Source organism: Plecotus auritus, assembly GCF_963455305.1.
Source record: "Plecotus auritus genome assembly, chromosome: 6".
NCBI lineage: Eukaryota > Metazoa > Chordata > Mammalia > Chiroptera > Vespertilionidae > Plecotus > Plecotus auritus.
In genome coordinates, this window is record NC_137773.1 from 37,816,143 (window position 1) to 37,842,822 (window position 26,680).

Genomic DNA, 26,680 nt, shown 5'->3' on the forward strand with positions numbered 1-26,680 from the left:
TTATTTTTCCAAGTTAACATATAATTATCTTTTTAAAAAAAAAAAAAGATTCTTAAAACCTGTCTTTTTCTCTATAGCTTGACTCATGGTATGTTATTTTAAATGGCACTGTAGAAATCAGCCATTCAGATGGAAAAGTTGAAAATCTCTTTATGGGAAATAGTTTTGGAATTACTCCCACTCTGGATAAGCAGTACATGCATGGAGTTGTTAGGACTAAAGTAGATGATTGCCAGGTAAGCTTATGTCTTTGGTCATGCGCTCTCGTTTGTTGACTTAAAATGGCTGAGCCTGTTTTTCCTTCCTTAAAATTAAATAGCTTTATTTGAAAATTATCAGTTTCGAAAGTTCACAGCTAATAAAGGAAATTAGATTTTATATCTCACATGTTTGTGAGATTGAACAAATTGTAAAATTTTTAAAGAGGGTATACCAAATATTGGTTTGTTAAATTTCTATCTGATATTAACCAGTTCGTTCTTTTTTCTTTTCTTGTTTTAAATAAAGGAAAGAAATAGGAACTTCTGAGTTGTTTCTAATTCCCGCTTCATGTTTTCTTTGCATAGTATCAGTTTTGAGAGTAGTTCACTTCTCCTTTTAGAGCAGAATTCAAAATCAAAAACTCCTTGGTCTCTGTGCATGAATTATTTATTTTATCTTGATTTTTGTTAAGAATTAAAGGGATTGAATCAAAAAGAACTGATGCCACTTGATTTCCTACCTTTGTGCTCTGCCTTGGTGCGTAGTGATATATTTATGTACTACAGATTTGTTAATTGTCCCCATGTTATTCTCGGTCAGTTTGTCTGCATAGCCCAGCAGGATTATTGGAGAATTTTAAATCATGTGGAAAAGAATACCCATAAAGTTGAAGAAGAGGGAGAAATTGTTATGGTGCATGAGCACCGTGAACTAGATCGGAGTGGAACCAGGAAAGGACACATTGTAATCAAGGTGAGTGTTTTTACTTATTATTCTAGTCACTGATAGAATAAAGCTTTAATCTTAACTAGAAAGCTTTGAACCACTTTTTGAGTAGTGCAAGATAATTGGTTAACTTTGAAATCTAATTTGAATAACTGTATTGGTTCTTTGCTTTTTTTAAAGTTGATTTTTACACATTTTATTGATGAAGGGTGACATTGCTATTTAACATCAGTATGGATAGGATATTATTTTAGGATATACTGGTCAAAGTTTTTCTTCTTAAATTCATTTTGTGATCCATTGATAATAGGAATTAATTTCATCAAAGATAGCAATATTTAGAAACAACAGAAAATGAAAGGACCAACCATAAAGGCTTAAGGAATCTTAGATGAAAATGCAGTGCTTAGTGGATCTCTATGACGTTGAAATAGGCATTAACTTCTCTGAACCTTAGTTGTCTTGTCTGCAAATGCAGATGATATGAAAGGCTTTATTAGGGCTAAATGAGGTAAATAAAAAAGATTGCACATTGTAGAATCTGAGTATTGATGCCCATGATGTTTTCCCTTCTCTAATTCCCTCTCTTTTCTACCCCATACCCTTTTTGTCCTCTGATCACCCCTTCACTCTCCTGTCTATTTAAAGCCCTCTAGATATAAAATAGAGCAATCCTAGTTGTAAGAGAAGAAATAATCACATGACTGTTTCTCTTTTAAAGTTAATCTTGGGTGCAAAATAAGTAAGTGTTACAAATGTAACCGCTTATTTAATAATAAGAGGAACTGAGGTCAGATTGGAGTCAGGAGTCAGGCTGTTGTTCCTCAGTCTTTTTTTTTTTTTTTCCTATGATAAGTGTAAGTTTTGTATGTAGAAAATTGAGCATATGGATCGATGCCTGTGTGGGGCTTATGGTTTTTAATACTTTATTTTTAAATGACTTTTTCAAATTTCCAGAGAGCTCCCTGACTCAGATTCCTCAAGTGTTAACATTTCACTGCATTTGTCCATTATCAGCAGTCTCTTTCTGCACGCACCACTGAGAGCAATCTGCAAATGTGATGCCTTATCACTCCTAAATATTCCATTATGTATTTCCTTAAAACAAAAACACTCTACTATGTAAATAGCATAGAACCCTTCAAGCTAGGAAATGAGCATTGATAAAGTAAAACCATGTAGCCCACAGACCCTATTTAAATTTTTAGCAACTATCCCAGCAATAGATCTTTTTCCTTTCTGGTCCAGGATCTTATCTGGGAACACAGTTGCATTTAGGTCTACTCCAAAAACAGTCTTTTCCTATTCATATTTTCAGTAGTTATAAAGAATACAGACCTTATATTTTGTAGTATGACCCTCAGCCTGCATCTATCTATTCAGTGTTTCCTGATGACTAAACTCAAGTCATGCATTCCTGGCAGGAATTCTACATAAATGGTGTGCTCTTTTCAGTGCCTCATATCAAGGAGCACATGTCAACCTGTCCCACCACCTTAATCACCTGGTCAGGTGGATGTTTTTTTGTAACTTTTTTCACTGAAAAGTTACCATTTACCCTTTGTAATTGATAAGTATTTGGAGGAGAGATGTTCTGGTTTAATAGCAATATGTTCTACAAGTCTCTATCCATCAGTCCTACTTCTATTGACTATTCCTGCCTAAAATGGTGATTTTCTATTTCCATTATTTTTTTCTACTTTTATTGTCATTCTATAAAGATGAGCATTCTCCTATCATCAGTGTTGTTTCAATGGTCAAATTTTCCCAGAGTTGGCCAGTGAGACTCTCTTAAGACTGATTCCTGTATCCTTTTTTAAAAAATATGTGTTTTTGTTGATTTTTAGAGAAAGAGAAGGAGGGAGGGAAAGGGATAGAAAGATAGAAACATCGATGAGAGAGAAATTTCGTCCATCAGTTGCCTCCTGCACACACCCTACTGACCAGGAATCGAACTGGTGACTTCTTGGTTCATGGGTCAACAATGCTCAACCACTGACCCGCACTGGCCAGGCTTCTGTATCCTTTTGACATGTCGCCATCATTTTTTGAGAGTTTCCTTATTATCTGGCAAAGCAAGGTATTCCAGGTTCACCTTATATTTATAGCTTTGGAATCATCAATTTCTCTAGAGTTTCCTGGATTATTCTAGTGGAGAATAGCATTTGAAAACCAAGATCTGGGCATTTATTCATTGCCACTGAAATATTGCTTCCTGCGAGTTTGATGTGCTTGTTCTAGAGCCTCTCAGGCAGAGCTAAGAAATCTATAATAATAAAAGCGTAATATGCTAATTAGATCGGACTACCTTCCAGATGACCTTCCGTAAAAAGCCGGGGCTGTAAGGGAAGCCTGGGTCCCGGGTGCCTGCCGGCGGCGGGAGGGAAGCCCAGGTCCCAGGTGCCAGAGGGAAGTCCGGGTCCTGGGTGCCAGAGGGAAGCCTGGGGCCCTGCTGCCAGAGGGAAGCCGGTGCTGGCAGCCAGAGGAAGGAAGGCCTACTCTTGCACAAATTTCGTGTGGGCCTCTAGTATATGTATGTTTTAATTATAAATACATAACACATCTATAACGTTTGTATATCTATCCATTTATCTGTAACAATCTTGAGTCCATACCAATACTTCCAATAATTACTATACAATAGTTTTTTTATATATTTTTATTGATTTCAGAGAGAGAGGAAGGAAGAGGGAGAGATAGAAACATCAATGATGAGAGAGAATCATCAATTGGTTGCCTCCTGCATGCCCCCCCCTACTGGGAATCAAGTCCGCAACCCAGGCTTGTGCCCTGAGCAGGAATCGAACCCTGACCTCCTGGTTCATAGGTCGTCACTCAACCACTGAACCACACAAGCCGGGTTACAACAGTTTTTTCTAGATTTTCCTTTCTATATTTGTAAATAATTTCCCCAACAGTGGCTCTTTTTACGCTTTGTATAGTTACTTATTTGCTCATCATAACCAATCTCTACAGCCAGCAATCTCTTTCACCAGGCAGCTCTATACTCACTGTCTCCCAGTATCCAGCTTATTGGATGCTACTGAGCACTTCAGTGACATGCTTTTGTATGACTCTATATAAAGTTTTAAATATATGACCTAGTCTCCACAGCTCTCCTGTCTCAATGACTTAGTCAGCCTAGTCCCCACAAGTGTCCTGCCTCAATGATTTAGCCCAACGATTTTCAATCTTTTTCATCTCATGGCACACATAAACTAATTATTAAAATTTCTGTGGCACACCAAAAAATATATTTTTTGCCGACCTGACAACAAAAATAGGTATAGTTTTAATTCATTCACACCATCCACCTATTGTTGTGTTGGTTGTTGACATATTTTTATTTGACAATCTGAGGGAAAAGAGTTCAATGCCCCTGACTAGATAGTCAGATATTGCATGTTTTAAAAATTATCAGTGCACACAAGTTGAAAATCACTGATTTAGCCTGTCAGAATAATGGCCTTTAACATGTTGATCATTTCCACCCATGACTTACATACATGATCTAAGAACCAGATTTAAGTGACTTCAAATCATGATTAGCCTAAATAATAAACCCAGTGTGGTGCTCGTAGAATGTTTTGGAGGGTGGGAGAAGATTGAGAATGACCTGTGTTGCCTTTTTCCTTAATTAGGTTAAATGAAGAGCCTTATTTCTGACTTCCTGTTAGAAAAATTATTTACATACATTGGTAGTAATGGGTACTTAAAAAAAAATCTTAGATATGAACATTGTTAGGATTAGTGTATGTTTTCTATGTAGTTATTTTGACCCATGAATTGTTTGGATGAATGAAACAAATTAAAATTTGAGGTTATGGACAGCAGTCATGTTTTTATATTTGGCTTAGCATCTGGTTTATTTCTGTATTTGTTCTGTGTACCTACTTTTGAAAAGGCTTCAAAAGTAATTTTAACATTGACTTAGAAGTTCAAAGATGAGCAGTACATAAATGTTATTTACATTCCTTTTTATAAATTTGGAGACAGGCAAGCAGTTAATACTCTGAGTTATATAAAAATTCTAGAACTTCTGGTTCCTCTCAAGATGGTGAACTAGCATGGAGAAACTAAAGAAGAGGAAACTTCTATTCTGGGAAGTAGCAACAATAAAACAAGCTATCCTGAACTGGTGTGTTCTTCCTGTAGCCTGAGGCAGAAGATAATTTGCAATATGATTAATTAATTTGGAGGAAAGTTGTTAGTGTTTTTTTGTTGTTTGGTTTTAATGGGATTTTTAAATATATTTATAGAGATATATTTTATTTTATCGTTTCTTTATTTATTTATTTTTGGTTAATCCTCATCCAAGGATAGTTTTCCTTTTTTTTTTTAGGGAGAGTAGAAGAGAGAGGGAAAGACAGAGAAATATCTATATAAGAGAAATATCTATATGAGAGAAACACATGAATGGTTGCTTCCTGGGCCGGGCAGGGAAGGAGCCTGCAACCAAGGTGCGTGCCGTTGACCTGAATCAAACCCGGGACCCTGTGGTCCGCAGGCCGACGCTCTATCCACTGATCCAAACCAGCTAGGGCTAAAAATATATTTTTATTGACTTCAGAGAGGAAGGGACAGGGGAAGTGAGATAGAAACATCAATGATGAGAGAGAATTATTGATCAGCTGCCTCCTGCATGCCGCCTACTGGGGATTGAGCCTGAAACCAGGCATGTACCCTTTACCAGAATCAAACTCGAGACCATTCAGTCCACAGGCCAATGCTCTAGCCACTGAGCCAAACTGGCTAGGGTAGGATTTTTTTTGTTTAAAGTTTTAACTCTCAACTCTTCCTTCTGTTGCCTTGGGAGAATCATCATTACATCCCTCCTTTGCAGTATAATTTGCAGTAACAGTCCACACCAGGGGTAAATCAGTGAAATTTAAACGCCCTGCTACAATGAAATGCCAATAAAAAACAGCTACAGCTGAGTAAATTTTTATTATTCTTCCTTTTTTCTCTCTAAACCCAGGGTGGGGAGCCTTTTCTCTGCCAAGGGCCATTTCCATATTTATAACATCATTCACTTACTGTAATTCACTTAATACAAATTTATGTTGCTATGAAAAAAAACTCCTAGATTTATTGAGTTTCAAGTGCCGCTTGCGGTTGCCTTGGCAGGGCCAGACCAAATGATTTCACAGGCCTTACACAGCCCTCAGGCTGGACATTTCCTGCCCCTACTCTAAATCTGGGTGCTGATGGATTACAGCCTATAGAGACTACCTAATCCCTGTGCTAAGTGTTTTAAGGGAGAAGCTCTTCTTTGAGGACTTGTCTAATGGAGTGGCTACAAGGGGAAGTGATTAATAGCAGTTCTTTGGTATTTCAGCTGTTTATTTTCTAATCTTTTCTATCTTTGGATTTTTAGGCAACACCTGAGCGTCTCATCATGCATTTAATAGAAGAGCATTCCATTGTGGACCCAACTTATATAGAAGATTTTCTATTAACTTATAGGACATTTCTTGAAAGTCCTTTGGATGTTGGGATCAAACTATTGGAATGGTTTAGAATTGACAGCTTAAGAGATAAGGTTTGTATTATAAATGTAAAGGATGTGGAAGTGATTTTAACCTTTAAATTTTATTCATAAAACCTTTTGCAGTTGATAAATTAAATGTTTATTTTATTTTTATAAAATTCAATTCACCGAAAAAAAAAAATAGTGAGCTAGTATTGATGTATCTCTGTTTAGTTACTTTTATGACAAAACTAGAGGCCTGGTGCATGAAATTCGTGCATGGGCGGGGTTGTCCCTCAGCCCAGCCTGCACCCTCTCCAATCTAGGACTGCTGGCTCCTAACCACTCGCCTGCCTGCCAGCCTGATAGCCCCCTAACTACTCCCCTGCCGGTCTGATTGACGCCTAACTGCCCCCCTGCTGGCATGATTGTCCCCAACTGTCCTCCCCTGCCGGCCCGATCACCTCCAACTGCCTTCCCCTGTGGGGCTGAGGGGACTGGGGGACTCCGGCTGGGTGAGGCGGGGCTGAGGGGACTGGGGGACTGAGGCTGGATGCTGGGGGGACTGGGTGAGAAGGGGCTGAGGGGACTGGGGGACTCCAGCTGGATGAGATGAGCCTGAGGGGACTGGGGCACTGAGGCTGGATGAGGCGGGGCTGGGGGACTGAGGGACTCCGGCTGGATGAGGCAAGGCTAAGGGGACTGGGGGACTCCGGCTGGATGAGGCGAGGCTAAGGGGACTGGGGGACTCCGGCTGGATGAGGCAGGACTGAGGGGACTGGGGGACTGAGGCTGGATACTGCGGGGACTGGTTGAGGCGGGGCTGAGGGGACTGAGGGACTCTGGCTGGATGAGGCGGTGCTGAGGGGACTGGGTGCCGCCATCTTGTGGCTGTGGGCGCCACCATCTTGTGAGGGCATGATGGTCAATTAGCATAGTCCCTCTTTATAAGATAGGATAGTGTGTTAAAAGTGGATATGAGCCTTATAAGACAAACAAAAATAAGGCTGTGGTGTAGCTGCAAATTCAGAAAACACAATAGTCACATGAGAGTATTGCTGAACTTTCTCAAAATATTTGTTTCTGAAGGAGATTTAAAAGTTGATTAATAGTTTAGAAAGAATATTCACCAAGTAAATTTTTTTTTCAAGAGGGCTTAGATTGTTTGTAAGCTGCAAAATAGAATATGTTGATTTTTCTTACTTATAGAATCATTTGAAAACAGTTGGTCTTTTTTACCTTAATTTACATCTGCTGTGACTTATTTAAATCTACCTTTGAATATTTTTTGCATTAAATAGTTTTCTATTTTAAATAGATTATCTTAACCTTATTTCATGGGGTGTTCATATATAATGGAAAGACTGGTAATGCCTTGCAAATCGGTGGAATTCTGTTATTTTAAGAAACATTAAAGTAGGGCCATAATTGCTTAGTGTGTCTGAGTTATATTTTAAAGGAAATAAGTTAGAATTAGCTGGACTGCATTATTCTATTGTTTAAAAAACTAAAATGTCCAAAACTACAGGCTTACCCCTCCCTTTCCCCCCAGGATTATAAAGAGTTACTTTGATTGGTGGGAAAATAAAGGGTGCTAAGAGTGAACAAAAATTATGTAGAGACAACTAGATATCCACGTGCAAAAGAATTAACTCAAAGTGGATCAGAGACCTAAAATAAGAGCTAAAACTATAAAACTCTTAGAAGAAAAGAAGGGGTACAAAAATCATAACCTTGGATTTGGCACTGTTTTCTTAGATACGATACTCAAAGCACAAGCAACAAAGGAAAAAATAGATAAGCTGAGTTGTATCAAAATTTAAAATGTGGTATAGCCATATAATAAAATATTATTTAACCATAAAAAGGAATGAAACACAGGTATGGTCCTTGAAACAATATGCTAAGTGGAAAACCAAACACAAAAGTTCACATATTGTATGAAATATCCAAAATAAGCAAATACACACAAACAGAAAAGCAAATTAGTGGCTGCAGAGAAGCCAGAATGGGAGATAACTGCTTAATTGGAATGGGGCAGTGAAGATGTTCTGGGACTAGGTAGTGGTGATCGTTGCACACCACTGTGAAGGAGCTAAATGCCAACATTTAAAGTGGTCAAATAGTGGTTTTATGTGTATTCTATCACAATTTTTAAAATATATGACATAAATTGCATAGTTAGCTAGGCACATTATTCAATTCAATTTCCATTTGCTAGCTTTTAATTTTTCTGTTAATTTGTGACACAAAGTAAAAGCAATTCATAACTTTGAAAACTCGCAGTATTTATAAATGAAGTAAGTTTCAGATTTGTTTTTGTTATAATTTTGGTTAAATGGTCTTGGCTATGGCAACACTTTTTATATGTTTGTCCTCAGAAGCTTGCATTTTAGGATACTGTCTGAAATATATATCTCATGTTCTTACATGTTAACATCCAGGCTTGTGTATTCTCACTGAGGACTGAGTATTGGCTCTATGTTACTTGTATTCCCAAGCTCAACTAAACCATGTCTCTGTTAGAATGAACCTTTTGAGTACAGGAAAGGGAAGAGGGTGTTAGCCATGTGTAGGAAAGGGAGCGGGGGAGGGTTAGCCATAAAACTTAGTTTTGGACATGTTTTCGGAATCTTTTGCGAAAGAATGTCTCTCATAACATCACACTGCCGCCTTCATGTTTCCACAGGTAACACGGATTGTTTTATTATGGGTAAATAATCATTTTAATGATTTTGAAGGTGATCCTGCTATGACTCGATTTCTGGAGGAATTTGAAAAAAATCTGGAAGATACAGTAAGGCTCAAAAGAATTTATCTTTTTTTTTAGAGTTTAGGGATTCCTCCCCCATTCTCCCCAGGAACAGCAATTCAGAACAGCTTTCATCTTGTGTGTCTTGAATGTCTGTTCTGAGAACTTCCATATCCACATTCTGTTCTTCTATTCATCTTCTGCCACTCCAACCCAGACAAACATCATGTTTCCTCCTGACTCTTCTGTTTCTGCTATAAGACTAATGATAATGTTTTCTCCTAGTCACCCAGGCTTATAAACTCTTGTGCATATGTGGTCTCCCTCTCTGCCTTGATTTCTCTGGTCAAGATGTACAGAGTTGCTCAAGTGACCTGGGTCACTATACACATATTTCCCATGGTCTGTCTCAGCCACATTTTCTTTCTTCTTTCTTCTTTCCTTTTTCTTCTTTCTTCTTCTTCCATTGATTTTTAGAGAGAGTGGAAGGAAGGGGGCAGGGGAGAGAGAGGAGAGAAAAAGAAACATGGATGTGAGAGAGACACACCGATTAATTGCCTCCTGCATGCGCCCTGACCAGGGCAGAGATCAAATCTGCAACCGACCCTTGATCGGGAATTGAACCTACAACCCTTCAGTGTGCAGACCCACGCTCTACCCACTGAGAACACTGGCCAGGGCTCAGCCATTTTTTCTTCACTCCCCAGTTTAGGCCATCATTTTCTTATGCCTGCTCTGATACAAAAGCCTCCTGATTGTAGTTCTAGTCTCTCTTCTTTCTAATCCATTCTTTTTGGTCAAAAGATTGGTTTTAAACCGCAAATGAGATGACTATTACTCTGTCAATAAACCAAAGTGTTTCCTACCAAAATAATTCCTCACCTGTATATTTAGGTCCCTCATCTACATTTTTAGCCTTTTTCCTATGAACCCTTGATTATAGCCAACCAGGTTACTTTATATTCTTTTCTGAAGTTCTCTCAAGCCGTAATTCTCTTCTTTAAGTCTTCCAGATGTACTTCAAGGCCTATCTTAGATATATAATTTCTACATTAAATTTTCTAAGTCATCCTTCTGCATGTGATTTCACTTGTTCTAAATATTTAACACCTAAGATAATCACCTTAAGGTGCTCACAGTAGCTATTTATAAATCCATTTTATTATCCCAGCTAGATACAAAATTTTGACCTGCAACTGGGTTGTCTTTGCTTCAAGCAACTGCAATTTCAGGAAGTAAATAATAATATAGCCGAGGAGTCATTGACCTAATTAACACCCAAAACACATCACTTGCTATATGTGAACTTGGACAGTTGCCTAAACTTTTGTGCCTCAGTTGTCTTATTTTATAAATAGTTGTCCCTAGTTTGGAATGTTATGAGGATTATAATGAGCTAATGAGTGTAACAATCTAAGAACAAAACGGGCACATAGCAAATGCTCAAGAATTATTGTTATTAGTCATAGAGTATAAATAGATTGAGTTGCATAAAGAGGGGGAAATTGGCAGACTTTTGTCCCTTTTTCTACTCCTTGGTTCCTCTAGCCTTTTGGGCATCACGTCTCCTGTATGCAAAATGGGAGATTGAATGGAACTGAGGAACCTGACTAAGAGGTCATAGAGGCCTCCATCATTTGGGTCTTCCAGTGCTGGCTTGAATAGATATTCAAGGGGCTAATGGAAGATAGAAGGGGCCTTACAATCATGGGATTTTTCCCCCCCAGTAATCAGCTAGTCATCAATTATTTATGGAATTCTACTTTATACTTCAAGGTGTTATATAGAATCAGAACAGGTGTAAGATTTGGTCCTTACTCTGAAAAAACTTTAGCTCCGTGTTATGGACATGAGATTTATACATATTACACTATTTGAGAGTAGTTGGATATTAAACTGGTATTAGAACATAGAAGTTAGAATATTACTAAGTTTAAAGAATATCTAAAATAATATAGGAATAACATTCTTGGGAAAGGTGGAAACATGACTGTGTCTTTGAATATTAGTATTTGGAAAGGTGGGTCAAGTCCTGTAAGGTTTTAAATAAATGTTTTAAAATGATTTGAGTTGTATATAATAGCCAGGAGATAAGGTAGTACAGTAAGTACTAGGGGAGGTTTAGGAAATGAGGAGTAATTTTCTTGTCATCCCTCTCTAAATGAGACATCACTTAGAAATCTTTTCTAATTTGTAATTATCTAGAAGTTTTCATATTAAGAGATTCTTAAGAGTGCTCTGGGGTGGAAGTTCTCTCCTTCACTTTTATTTACCCCAACTTACATGTTCTTTACTCTGCTTTAATTCTAATAATTTTAGGTGATTTTTTTTAAAGCCTATCGGAGTAGATACACACATTTGTATACATTTTTCTTTTTTCTACTTTCTAGAAAATGAATGGTCATCTGCGGTTATTGAATATTGCATGTGCTGCAAAGGCTAAGTGGAGACAAGTTGTGCTGCAAAAGGCCTCCCGGGAATCCCCTCTGCATTTCAGCCTTAATGGAGGAAGTGAGAAGGGATTTGGTATTTTTGTCGAAGGAGTAGAACCTAGTAGCAAAGCTGCTGATGCAGGACTGAAACGTGGTGATCAGGTAAGTCAGCAATTTTCAACCTTTTTCATCTTGTGGCACACATAAACTAATTACTAGAATTCTGTGGCACATCAGAAAATATTTTTTTTTGCCGATCTGACAGAAAAATAGGTATACTTTTTATTAATTCACACTGGCCAGTTGTGTTGGCTCTTGTCATTTTTTTATTGCCGATCTAAGGGAAAAGAAGTAATGCTCCTGACTAAATAGTGAGGTGTTGTGTGTTTTAAAAATTGTGCGGTAAGTGATAACCGACCACTTAAAGCCTGTTTGCCCTGGATGCTGTGACTCAGTTGGTTGGGCGTCTTCCTGTGCACCAAAAGGTTGCTGGTTTGATTCTCCTGCAGGAGGCAGCCGATTGATGATTTGTTCTCACATCGATGTTTCTTTTTCTACCTCTCTCTCTAAAAATTAGAAAAAAAATTTTTTTTAACTTAAAACCTTTTTTTTTAATCCTTACCCCAGGATATGTCTCTACTGATTTTAGAGAAGGAGAGAGAGAGAGAGAAACATCAATGTGAGAGAGAAACATTCATCGGTTGACTGCCATATGCACCCTGCAAACCTGCAACCTAAGTATGTGCCCTGACTGAGAATTGAACTTGCCACCTTTTGGTGTACGGGACAATTCTCCAAGCAACTGAGTCACCCAGCCAGGGCTAAATTAAAGCCTTCTTATAAGTGATATGTCTGCTACTTCTTTTGTCACCTGTTACTTCTTCAAATAAACATGATCAATTTAAGGAAGTATTGTTTGAGTTTTTTGAGATGTGGTATTTTAAAATGGCTTATGTTGAAATGTGTTTGTCATATATCTATAACTTCTAATGGGAAATTTGATGTAGTATGGCCAGAAACAGCATGGTTGTCTGGGCACTATCAGCATGACCTTTTTGAATGGTCCTGCCCATCCTCTAAGGATTAGGAAGCTGTATATCTGGCAACTTCAGAGTATTTCAAAAAGCTCAATATGTGAGTTAGCACCCTTGGAAGGTTGGAAGGAGCAAGCACTTCCATTCATAGCACTCAAAAACGTAAGTGGCTTGAGATGACCATAAATGATGGTTTCAGCTTAAACAATGTTCATATGATAATAGACTATAATTCATAAGCAATGAGCCGGAAAGAGACTAGGGGAAAGGTGATATTGGAAGAAAGTTAGTAGGGATTTATTCTCTCCTTATAGGCATTAAGGAACTATAGAGCAGCATATTTCAAAATCTGATTACTGACAACCTTATTACTAAAATATTCGATTCCTAGGCTCACATCAGTCCTATTAATCACATTCTCCAGATATGAAGTCTGTGAATCTGTATTTTTAACGAAGCTCTCTAGAGATGATTCTCATGTACAGCAAAGAGTGGTTTCCCAAATCTAGCTGAATCACTTGAGAAGCTTTTTCCCATTTTAAAATTTTGGTTAGTTCATCCATTAATTGAGAATGTAGCTTTATATTACTTTTAACTGAACCATACTATTTTTTTATTTTGTATAATTTTTAGGCATTCACATTAGAAAAGTTGTTCTGTATTTCAGAACGGGAATTCTCAACCAGGGGTGACTTTGCCCCCGAGGACAAATTTGGCAGTGTCTGGAGATATTTTTGTCATGACTTGGGATTACTACTGGCATCTGGTGTATAGAGGCCAGGATGCTGCTATACCAACTATAACACCTCACAATAGAACAGCCCCACAACAAAGAATTATCCAACCCAGATGTCAATAATGCAAACGGTTAAGAAACTCTGATATAAAGTTGTAATGATCCCCTTCTTTCATTAGGGGGCTTTTTAAAAAATAGAGATTTCTCAGCCTTACCTGGGATTGCTTATTAAGAATATCTAGTATTTAGGATACTAGAGTCAGTATATTTATTATGAACACATTTAAGAAACTTATTCTTCACAGAAAAAAAATACTGAAATCCAGTTATTTCATTTCTGAGAGAAGAAAAAAATAATCATGCTTTTCTTCTTCCTTCAATCCTCCCAAGTATCATTGAAATTATCTGAGATTTTATATCTAGACTAGAGGCCCAGTGCACGAAAATTCATGCACTCGGGGGCGTCCCTCAGCCTGGCCTGTGCCCTCTTGCAGCCTGGGAGCCCTTGGGAGAAGTCCCACTGCAGCTTAGGCCCGCTCCCCTGTGACCGCCTCTGCGGAAGGGGGGGCGCCGGGACCACCATGGCTGGCGTGGCGGCGCAGGCTCACCGACCGCGGCCCCACCCACTGGTGGTTCCAGCAGGTTGTTCCAGAAGGTTATTCCGCCGTCTGGTCTAATTAGCATTTTAGCTCTTTATTATATAGGATTATTAAGTCTTTTTTTAAAATTCTTTTTTAAGCCCTAGCCAGTTTGGCTCAGTGGATAGAGCGTTGGCCTGTGGACTAAAGGGTCCCTGGTTCGATTCTGGTCAAGGGCATGTACCTTGGTTGCGGGCACATGCCTCGTAGGAGGTGTGCAGGAGGCAGCTGATTGGTGTTCCTCTCTCATCGATGTTTCTAACTCTCTATCCCTCTCCCTTTTTCTCTGTAAAAAATCAATAAAATATACTTTTTTTAAAAAAATTCCTTTTTAAGAATGCTTTTGACATATGCATTAAGTTTTATAATTTTATTACTTATAATTATTTAGACATTTACCACCTACCTTACTAATTTAATTGATCACCATCATTTCATCTGTGCCTATGTCCCCATTCATTGGATTTGTCTCATTGTCTTCTGGTACTTTTTTGAAAAAGGACAAATGGGTACTATAGTTTTATGTATCATTGCATGTCTGATAATGCTTTTATTCAGTGGAGTATAAAATTCTTTGGTCACGGTGATTTTTCCCTCACAATTTTTTAGTCACGGATAAGTATCATATCATTTTAGTGCTTGTTGCTCAAGAGAAGTCCAAACCAACTTTTATATTTATTTTTTAGGTAGCTTTGGTCCCTACCTCCACCCCTATAGTAATGCTTATAGCTTCTTGTTTTCTGTCCTTGGAATTCAAAATTTTCATGAGATATGTTTAAAAATCTTTTTATTTTTTAATTTCTATTTTTATATATACTAGAAGATCCAGTTCAGTATATAGAGTTGATATTTTCAACTCTGGGAATTTTACCTCTGTGATTTTTTAATTTCTTTTCCTACTACTTGGTTTCTCACTCTTTTTGTATCGTTTGAGAATCTTTGTGTCAGTTCCCGAGATCTGTCCTCTGTGCTTTCTTTTTTGTTCAATATGTTTATTTCTTTATCCTTTTCCCTTGGAATTAGTGTTTTTTAAATACACTTCCTGTGTGATTCTGAGGCACAGCAAGTTTGAGAAGCCCTTCTGTTTGAAGTATCAGCAGTGTCATATGGAAGAACCAAATTACAGTTTGTGCTGCTTGCTTTTGGACTGCCTGGTTCAACAGTGGCAGGAAATGTTACTAGATGTATTCAGAGTACCACTTTTATCTCTTTTAAATGCAATAAATTTTCATTTAGAATGTTTCATAAAATTTGTATGTATACACAGGCAGTAATTTTTATGGACTGATGGCATGATTAAAAATTTTCCTTCATAAAAACCAACCTGTGTTATTTTTTAAATTTCTCTAATATGATTCCAGAGAAAATGAACTTTTAAAAAATGTTTATAGCAGAGATTTGGGGAAATATAACAATATTGAGAAAAATATTAGTAATCCCACTTTTCAGAGATAACCATTGTTCACTTACAGGCATATTTTATTTGTTTCATTTCATTTATTTTTTTTACCATTAAACTTAAAGTTTCAGAGGTAACTGATACTGTTTCTGTCTTAATTTATATTTTTCAAATACTTTTCTGAAGATAATGGAAGTAAATGGACAAAACTTTGAGAATATTACATTTGTGAAGGCCCTTGAAATTTTGAGGAATAATACTCATCTTGCACTTACTGTAAAGACCAACATTTTTGGTGAGTTTTGTTTTAAAAACTGTCTGAGCTTTTTTTGTAATAGAAAAAGAATCATTATAATGTAAAGGAGAATAGTAAAATGTAAACATGTTTCTAGGTATTTGAACATTTTTAGGATCTTTGGTGTTGGGATATGTAGTATTTTATTTATATTTTTAGAGATACTGAAAGGGAGGGAGGGGGGAGAGAGTCAGAGAGAGAGACATCTATTGGTTGCCTCCCACACATGCCCCAACTGGGGCAGGGAGCAAACCGCAACTCAAGTACATGCCCTTGACTGGAATCGAACCCGCAACCCTTCCATGCAGGGGTGGAAGCTGTAACCACTGAGCGCACCAGCCACGGCTAGAAAGTACATTTTAAAATGTGTGTACAGCCCTGACCGGTTTGGCTCAGTGGATAGAGCGTCAGCCTGCGGACTGAAGGGTCCCAGGTTCGATTCCAGTCAAGAGCATGTACCTTGGTTGCAGGCACATCCCCAGTGGGGAGTGTGCAGGAGGCAGCTGATCGATGTTTCTCTCTCATCGATGTTTCTAACTCTCTATGCCTCTCCCTTCCTCTCTGTAAAAAGTCAATAAAATATATTTAAAAATTAAAAATAAAGTAAAACATGTACAACTATATTCAGTCTGTCATATATAAAATGCTACTGAGAATCTATTATGTACTTTACTTTGTAGGAAGATACTGAGTAAGACTTAGAATGACCCAATGAAACTTAGAAATCAGAATTAGGTTTCCCCACCCTCCACCCCCTGCTAATGTGCAAATCATTCTACTTCTAATGTTTTAGCTAGGTTTTTGAAATAATAATATGAATGCCAGATTAGATGTTTCATGGAAATAATTTGAGTAAAACATTGAATTAAGCAGTAAATTATAAATTTATAATAACATCATACTCTACTTTTATGTAAAAATGTTGATTATTGTGCCTGAAGTGTGTTTTGATCCTCTTTATATTTGATTGAACCAAGGACTAAGCCTGTACTTTTAACTTAATCTATTTGTTGTTGTTTTTTTAGACATTTAGGAATGACTTTTTGTAGTTTGGTTTTATTAAATGCCATTGAATTTTCCCTGAAATTCTGAGAGGGGAAACAGTATAACAATTGGAAATTATCAAAGAAAATTTGAGTCTTTACAAAGTAGAGAGGAAAAAGTTTCTCCTAGGTCCTTTAGGTTGCAGTTTGAGAAATAATGAATTTAAAAGCTATGCGTATAGAAAAGGAAGTGTGTCTGTTTTTTTCTCTTTGGCTCCTCTTTGTACTGCACTTAGTCATAATGAAAAATGAAACATGTTGTTTTTCCTCATTTCACTTGAGTTCCTTTTACTGAATTACCTCATGTGAAGTCATGGTAAGTAACTATCTATTTGCAATTCCTAATATTGTATTCACTAAGCAACAAATAAGTAAGTCTTGACAGATTTTGTATTTCCTGGAGTTTGGAACTAGTATCTAGAAACATCAACTTTTGGGTTAAACCAAAAGGATTCTGATTTTGAAAAATATGAAAGCAGAGCTTGCTCTATTACCAAGACCAAATTATTTAGTCTCTTCAAGCTTCAGTTTCTCCAACTCTGTATTTTATAGGGTTCTTATACTTTTAACTTTTTGTACCTGGCACATAATAATTACTAACTGATATCAAATATTATGTATAAAGATACAAAAATAGTATAACATACTGGTTAACAACATGGACCTTGGGAGACAGTAAAATAGATCTAAAGGCTGCAATACTACTAATAGAGATGTCCCGTGGAAAAAAGTGACACTGCTTTTAGACTTCTCTCTATTCCAGTTTTTATGCCAGTACTCACAGCCATCCGAAATCCTCCTTCCTCTAGTAGACTCCCTCTGCCTGATCCACATTTCATGTTTAGACTCAGCAAATGTCCCCAGAGAAGAAAACAGCTGGTATTCTCAGCTGACATTCTTCCTGCTCTGGAATTTTAGTTCATCTGTTCCTCTTGGCTTTCAAAACTTTCTAACATCTTTTAAAATCCTACCACTCAGATAATTTATTAGCATTTAAATTTTTTTCAATTTATTTTTATTGATTTCAGAGAAGAAAGAAGAGGGAGAAAGAGATAGAAACATCATTGATGAGAGAGAATCATTGATCAGCTACTTCCTACACACCCCACATTGGAGATTCTGCCCGAAACCCGGGCATGTGCCCTGACCAGGAGTTGAACCACAGCCTCCTGGTTCATAGATCTATGCTTATCCACTAAGCCACGCTGGCTGGGAAGCATTTTAATTTTTCAATAAAAGTAATACACAGATATGTTTTGAAAATTAAAACACTAAAGAAAGATGCATCATGGAACTATATTGTGAACAGTGTTCTTTACCTTTCTACATCAGTTCATACAGATTTACTCTTGTATAATTGTTATGGCATAGAATTCCATTGCATTATCATTGCAATCTATTGAGTTGATGTCAACTCAAATATATGTTTTAGCTTATTACCAGTTTTTGCTATTTACAATTATGTAATAAAAATTCTTTGTACTTATTTTTTATGCTTATATGACACACCTATAAATTTCTCAAAGTGGAATCAGTTTCCAAAAGTTTACCCCAGTCTGCATATTACACTTCATTCATCAGTGTATAAGCATGCCTCGGCAGTGGGCATAATCAACTTTAGTTATTGTTGTAGTCTTTAATAATGAGAGTGGTTGAGCACTTTTTCATGTGTGTTATAAAGTCTTTTTTAAATTTTTATTGATTTTTAGAGAGAGAGAGGAAAGGGGGAGAGAGAGAAACATACACACACACACACACACACACACACACGATGTCCAACCAACTGAACCACATCGGCCAGAGCTATTAAAAGTATTTTATTTGTCAATTTTTATGCTGAGTTACTCATCTTTTGATACGTTTGAATGTCCTATCATTTTGTCTTAAGGGTTGTAAATATTTTCCCCAAATTAGAAATTATTTTGTACACTGTTGAGTCACCTTACATACACACTACAGCCAGGAGTATCTGCTGCCCATTCAGAGATTTACTGTTGCTCTTAACATTTCCTTTACCACAGGGACTTTGAACTAGAGGTTTCCTCTACCTAGAATTATTCCTCCTTCCCCTCCCATTGCCTAATTAAAAATCTACTCACTTTATTGACCTCTTCGTACACAGTGACTTATTGAAGGAAAATTTTTCCTTTCTTGCTATCTCTATTAGTTCCTCTCGTTACGTTCTCTCTGTCCCTTATGTCCTCTCTGTATTGTAGACTGTATGTTCCCCAATAGGAGGGCTCTGCAGACATGTAGTATAGTGCCTGACATATATTCACAGGTCGGCAAATATTTTTGAATGGATGGATATCTTCGTTTTAGCTCAAAAAAAGCATTTTTACCTTTACCACGTGTTTTAAAGTGAATATAAAAATAGAAACTGAAAGGCAGTTATTGTATCTTAATCAAGCAGAGAGAGTATATTTGAAAGGTGACTCCTAAAGATTTCCATTGTTTTGAAGGCAGAAATGTGCTTTTCGTAAGCTTACAATATACTTTGGTAATGTAAAATCATCCTGGTTGAAACTTTCAAAATGGTCCAGTGTTACAACTAAAAACCAAATTATTTATGGTGGTAAGGTGTTAGTTCTTAAGGCTTTGTCCATTTGAATCTTATTAGTCCTTGATGTTGTGGAAAATGATTTATCCCCCAAAATAACTGAAAGTATCACAGTTCTCTGTGGTTGGGGTTTCAGTGGGCACATTTATACAGTTTACAGCTTGTCTTCTATGGAGATACAGAGTAGTATTGCTTAAAGCTATAACTGTTAACCTTAAGTTCCACATCTCATGGGGCTGAAGACCCGAATATTTAAAAATATGCAGCCACCATCTTTCTTTCATTCAGACACCCCCTCGCCCCCTAGGCACCACAAGTTTTTAGGAAAGTTTACTTCTACTTTAGCATTTATCTTTTTAGTGTGTGTTTTTTTCATCTAGCAGTTGATCTGTCTTATTTAAGAACACACATTTTAAACAACAACCACCACCAAAAAAACTTTTTTCATGATATTACTTAATGAGAAAAGGTGATAGATTTTTCTAACTGGAAAATGAGTCACTTAATAGCTTCTCAGGGGTGGGCAAACTTTTGACTCGAGGGCCACAATGGGTTCTTAAACTGGACCGGAGGGCCGGAACAAAAGCATGGATGGAGTGTTTGTGTGAACTAATATAAATTCAAAGTAAAGGAGTGGAGGGGAAAGCAAGAGAACCGGATAAAACAGCCGGATCCGGCCCGCGGGCCATAGTTTGCCCACGGCTGTTCTAGATATATAGCCTCTTACAGATATTTCTTTCTTTTGCCTGATCCCAGGGAGATAAAGCTCCTCTCACAAGTTGAAAAAGTGAATCTTGGCAAAGAGATTGCTAGACAGGCAAGTCCCCCAGTACACTTGTATTCTCCTTAAGGATGAAGTAATACACCAGACTTAGGGTCGATAGAAAGTTATCTAAGGACAATTGGTTGGTTTTTCACTTCATACCACTGTAGTGAATGTTTATTAGTTGCTTTATTTTATTGAGTGACATAAGTCTCATGAGTGTAACATTGAGGAAGTTGTCATATGTTACCAAATGTAGTACTATTTATTTCCGGTAAAAACAGGTCAAGCAAAGCTCTTTCCATTTTTTTTTTTTTTAAATATATATATTTTATTGATTTTCTTACAGAGAGGAAGGGAGAGGGATAGAGAGTTAGAAACATCGATGAGAGGGAAACATCGATCAGCTGCCTCCTGCACACCTCCTACTGGGGATGTGCCCGCAACCAAGGTACATGCCCTTGACTGGAATCGAACCCGGGACCCTTCAGTCCACAGGCCGACGCTCTATCCACTGAGCCAAACCGGCTAGGGCTCTTTCCATTTTTTTAATGGCTTTTGTAAAACTGAGCCTAATATAGTACTTATATCTCATCTCATCTTATCATTAGAAGTAACATAAATAATAGAATCTAAATATCTGTTTTAATAAAATCTGAGTTGATGAGCAATTATATAGCTTATTTCCTAAATAGGAACCCCTGAACTTCTCAAACATGCTGGCTGGCTGTCTACCTCCTTTGCATTTTCCTCACTTTTTATTTTTAATCACTCTTAGACAACATCAGCAGTATAGTCAGGTATAAAAACTGCAACGAGAAGTGGATATAACTGATAAGGGAAAGATATAAATTTCATGAATAAATAAGTCTGTGAAAAGTCAAGTGATAAAAAAAGTGACTGTTCTCAAAATTTGCTGTTGATATAAAAGCTTTCTAACCTGAAGAAATGACAAGTTTATTTATTTATTCCCACAGTGTTCAAAGAGTTACTTAGTAGGACTGAACAAGAGAAATCTGGTGTTCCTCACATTCCCAAAATTGCTGAAAAAAAAAGTAATCGCCATTCAATCCAGGATGTACCAGGAGATATTGAGCAGGCACCACAGGAGAAAGGAAATAAGAAAGTAAAAGCAAATACTGTTTCAGGTGGAAGAAACAAAATCAGGAAAATTTTGGATAAAACACGATTTAGTATCTTGCCTCCCAAACTATTTAGGTATGTAATGCCATTCTCAGTCATGTGGGCATTTTCTTGTTGACTATAAATTTTTTATTTGGGGGAAGTGAAATTTGGGTCAGTTTGTTTTTTATACAACTAATGCATCATAAAATCTATAAGCAATCCATAAATAAAAAAGAATAAATTCTGAATGTCTCCCCATCTTTTCATTGAAGTTACCATTTTTAGATTATATAGTCTTCTTTTAGCCTTCTTTTGAATTTTAGAAACAACTGCCATTTTATAAAATCTTTTTTTTGGGGTTGGGGGGGAAGGGGGTATATTTTTGGTATAGTTTCAGTCCTTTTACCTACAAATTTGGACACCTTAAATCTTGGGACACATTCACTAATTGTAGTTTTTGTTTTTTAAATTAACTTTCTCTTATTGCACTATTTATTCCCTCTTTAATTCTAAAGTTGACCTTATTAATCAAATCTATTTCTATTTCCAAAATGAGGTGTCACTAAAACTGAGTAAAAGTTCAAGATTTTCTATGTAAATTAAGGTCTATAAAATACTGATGAAATCAATCCACTGAAGGGTCATGACTGGAAATGAGTCTGGTATATATTATGTCGTGTATATTCTACATTATCTATTTCTTTAAGCAATCACAAAAGTTCTAATCAAATACAGTACTTAAGCAGAGTAGGCCGGCACAGTCAGGGAAAAAAAAAGAAAGAATATTCAAACAAAACATGCTCACAGAAAACTTATTTGGCTTCTGGTTCCTGGCAGTATGACAAATGATAATTATCAAGCTGAAAAGAGGTAGTTCCTACCTCTAAGGAATTCATATCAGAAACCCTTTCACATTTATTATACATTAGGCACAATGTCCAAAGATAGAAATATGGAATGATAAGTAGAACAAGTTTCTTGTCCTTCAAGAGTTGATTATCTAAAAGGGAAAGCAGGCCAATGGTGCATTAGAGGATGAAAAGTGCTTTGATAATGTAAAAAAGCGGGAACAAGTCTGGTAGGTTTGAATAGATTGTGAAGCAGAAGAGATCAGTAAGTGCTAGGTTATGAAGGATTTTTAATATTATGCCACAGATAAGGACTTTATTATGTCATACTAGGGAGCCAGATAATAGAGAGCCAGAGAAGACATATGATGTTATAAGATTTGTGCTTTTAGGAACTTCTCTGTTAGCGTGTTTGTAGTTTGGGGTTGAAGGTGCAGCAAAATTAGCAGTAATAGTGAGGAGACTAATTAGGAGGCAACTTTGAAATAGGTAAATGTCAGCTCTCGTCTTTTACGTCAAGATCTCAAAAGATTTCCTGATTGGGAAATGTTCTTGAAATGTTATTTCTAGTCTGGGAAATAAATTTGCTCTTCATTTAATTTGGGGCTCACGGAGGATTGAAACATCCTGAGCTCTGTTCTTGATGTCACTCATATCTAGAAGGTTTATTACTCATTCCTTTCGGAATAACTGCTCTCCTTGAGGCGAGTGGTCTATAAAAGTCATAACTTTAAAATAGCAAAGTTCTTATGAGCATACTGTAGCAGCACAGCAAATACTGTCAGAAAAGTCTTGTTCTAACAAATGAGCATTGAGTAAGGAGAATGTAAGAGGGCCAGCTCACACTGAAGAGATTGGGGACAATTTGGCATGAGCAGAAGTCACTGTATGAAGGCACTGAGGGAAAGGAAGTGGATGGAGGACTAGAGGCAGAAAGGAGTGTACAAGGGGAGTTCCTCAGAAGGTAATGCCCTGAGTTCCATTTCCAGAAACCCTGGTGGGTTGGGTCTGGAAAACATGTATCTTCCTTAAGTGGTTCCCATTTTCAACAGTGGCATAGTTGTGATATGTGTCATCAAAAACTAAAGTACACTGATTGTAACTGACTTTAGCTTGTTAGCTTCACATTCCAACCAGCTATATTCAGGTTTCAGATAGCTAAATCAACATCTCCACAGTGTCTCCTTCAGGAGTAGGAATTGGTTACTCCACTTGGATTCCTTGCCAGACTGTTGGTCCTGTCCAGAAATGTCCAACCTTAGAAAAAGTCCCTGAGTTCAAATAGCCTACAAGAGTTATTTTTACTTTTGGTTTACAGGATAAGTATATAAGAAATGCTATTGTGTTTTATTGGTCTAATGGTGTTGTGACTGTATTTCCAATAATAACCCTTCCTCCCTCATTAGCCTAGGTGGGTTGGGATTCAGATTGGGATTTAAATACTTAGGATCATTTGGTATGGACCAAATATACTCAAGGACATTTTGACAGGACCAGATTTCAAGACCTTTTGGACCTAATGTCTCTATGGATGTTTTGGACAGGACCAAATGTGTGCCAATCTTTGACTTCTATCTTTGGTTACAGCAGAGACATGGAAATGTCCAAGGAGCAATTAATTAAATAATTTCAAGCATTATTTCTTTATATTGGTACCAAAAAAAAATATCTAGTAGAAGTTTTACTTAAACTCAGAAGGGATTTTTTTTTTCATTTATTAACAAGTATTTATTGAGTCTCTTGCTTTGTGCCAATAGGAGGCTGCTGGCTATGAATACAAACATGAATAAAATGCTGCCCTTCAAGAGTTCATTTTAAACTGGCTGTCTCTTCTAAACATGTTTTGATTAAGTAAAATGCTATTTCAGCCATATAAATACCAAGAAATAGATTATTTTGATAGAAATTATAAAGGTTTTCTATTGGAATCCATTCTGCAAAAAAAAAAAAAAAACTGATTTGTTATTTTACTTTCCAGAGTGGCCATTTTTCATTTTTGAGAATGTATGTCATATTTCTTGATACTTGATCATTAAAAATGAATTTAGACAACGCTTTTTGTTATACATGCAAAAGAATCACTAAATAGAAAACTTCTATAGAAAAGTAGAGTACATGAAACAGATGTTCTGCATCAATAATAATCAAGGACAAAATTTAAACAGGTAACTGTTTAATTAAAGATTGACAAAAATTAGTTAGGGACAGAATTGGTAACATCCTATATAATAAAGAGGTAATATGCAAATTGACCCTCACGCCATCACAAGATGGTGGCACGCATAGTGGAGCCTGGGTTCCCGTAACACAAGATGGCTGTGCCCACAGTGGAGGCAGGGTTCCTGTAACGAGCAATCAGCAGGGACCTGAGGCTGCGTGGTGCCGGGCTGGAGCGGGGGACCTGAGGCTGTGCCCGCCCACCCAGCAGGGCTTGACGGGAGACCTCAGGCTGCGCCCCCCATCCGGCGGGGCTTGACAGGGGACTTCAGGCCGCGCCCCCCACCCCAGCCTGGGCCGCGCCCAGTGCCGGGCCGTGGGTCCTGAGGCTGTGCCCCCCCACCCGGTGGTGCTTGATGGGGGACCTGAGGCCGCCCCCCGCCCAGCGGGGCTTGACAAGGGTGGGGCCGGCCGGGTCTGGATCTTGCCCAATGGAGGTGGGTCCAGCCAGGTCTGGGTCTCGCATGATTTCAAGGCGCGCACGGGTGGACGGGGACTTGACTCTGGGTCCCGTGGTGTGCCCCAAACTCTGACAGGAGGAAGACTTTCATATACATTTTACTAATTTTCTTTATTTTTTTTTTAAGTATATTTTATTGATATTTTACAGAGAGGAAGGGAGAGGGATAGAGAGCTAGAAACATTGATGAGAGAGAAACATCGATCAGCTGCCTCCTGCACACCTCCTACTGGGGATGTGCCCGCAACCAAGGTACATGCCCTTGACCGGAATCGAACCCGGGACCCTTCAGCCCGCAGGCCGACGCTCTATTCACTGAGCCAAACCGGTTTCGGCTACTAATTTTCTTTAATCTCTGACACTTTTATTTTAGAGAAAGGGCAAATAGCAATAATAAAATATTTCCTCTAATTCCCCTTTTATGTGCACAAATTTTGTGCACCGGGCCACTAGTCCTATATAATAAAAGCCTACTATGCAAATCGACCAAACGGCAAAATGACTGGTTTCTATGATGCACACTGACCACCAGGGGCAGGCACTTAACACAGGAGCTGCCCACAGGCCCCAGGCCAGCCAAGGTGGGTACCAGCGGGGACTGTCCGATCACTGTGTCGGTCACCCCACAGAGGGAGGCAATCAGCGGCGGGGGTCAGGGCTGACGAGCAGGTGGCGCCAGGCTGGCCAAGACAGGTGCCAGCAGGGCTCCCCAATTGCCCTGCTGGTTGCCCCACAGATCAACCCTGATCACTGGCCAGGCCTAGGGACCCTGCCCATTCATTAATTTCATGCACCAGGCCTCTAGTAGAGTAGATAATAAGCTTAGACTGCTGTGGAAATATAAAATGATGCAACCTTTCTATAAAGCATTTGGGCATATTTTTGATGAAAAACTTTAAGAAGGTTCATACCTTTGATTTAATAATTCCATTTCTAGTAATAATTAGATTCAGGTAGTTTATGGATGTTCTCAGTAATATTATCTACTAGAGGCCAGTTGCACTAAGAGATTCGTGCAATAGGCTTTCCTTCTCCCGGCTGCCAGCACCAGTTTTCCTCCGGCACCCAGGACCCAGGCCTTCCCTCTGGCCGCCGCCTTCAGTCTTCGCTTTGGGTGGAGCGCCGCTCCTGTGGCCCTCCCCCTCATAGCAGGCGTCCCACTCCGCCCGGCCACTCCATGCCTACATGCGTGCTGCCCAGAGGCCTGGAGCAGCTGGGGGGCGGGGCTGCCGCCATCTTGGTTGGTTTAATTTGCATACTCCTGATTGGCTGGTGGGCGTAGCAAAGTGATGGTCAATTTGCATGTTTCTCTTTTATTAGTGTAGATAATAAAGCAATCTACCTAATAAAAGAGTAACATGCTAATTGACCGTACCTTCATGATGCCCACCAGCCAATCAGGAGTGAGTATGCAAATTAACACAACAAAGATGTTGGGTTAATTTGCATACGCAGGTGCCAAGCGTTCTGCACCACCCCAGCTGCTCCAGGCCTCTGGGCAGCGTGGGAAGGCAGAAAGGCAGCTCCAGGCCGGAGCAGAAAGATGGCTCTGGGCTGGAGTGAAGGCAGTACCGGCAGCCAGGGGAAGGAAGGCCCATTCTTGCACGAATCTTCGTGCATTGGGCCTCTAGTTGGTTAAATAATTGTGCTATACACACTGCGTGGCCAGATTATTATGATCTCTGAACGCATAATAATCTGGCCATTCAGTGTATATCCTATGTAATAAAAGGCTAATATGCAAATTGTCCCCTCGACCAGGAGTTTGACTAGCAGGCAGGCCGGCCAACCACCCATGTCCCCTCCCCCTGGCCAGGCTTGCCAGACCCCACCCATGCACAAATTCATGCACCGGGCCTCTAATATATGTACACTGAGTGGCCAGATTATTATGCGTTCAGAGATCATAATAATCTGGCCACTCACTGTATACTGCAAAACTGAGTAGAAGACAAATGTTGATTATGGTTTTTACTAAGGT

The 26,680-nt window shown here is 38.3% G+C and overlaps 1 protein-coding gene across 13 annotated transcripts in view; it reads left to right on the forward strand.

Annotated features, from left to right (window-relative positions):
* RAPGEF6 (Rap guanine nucleotide exchange factor 6) overlaps nt 1-26,680 on the forward strand; it is a 182,498-nt gene that overhangs the window by 92,737 nt on the left and 63,081 nt on the right. For 12 of the 13 annotated variants that reach the window (XM_080672863.1, XM_080672875.1, XM_080672872.1 and 9 more), the window contains 7 exons: nt 78-236; nt 802-954; nt 6,305-6,469; nt 9,087-9,194; nt 11,540-11,743; nt 15,575-15,683; nt 21,027-21,267. In XM_080672863.1, the coding sequence (XP_080528989.1) occupies nt 78-236; nt 802-954; nt 6,305-6,469; nt 9,087-9,194; nt 11,540-11,743; nt 15,575-15,683; nt 21,027-21,267 (1,139 nt within the window). The remainder of the gene's footprint in view (nt 1-77; nt 237-801; nt 955-6,304; nt 6,470-9,086; nt 9,195-11,539; nt 11,744-15,574; nt 15,684-21,026; nt 21,268-26,680) is intronic. The other variant, XM_080672871.1, reaches the window with a different exon arrangement.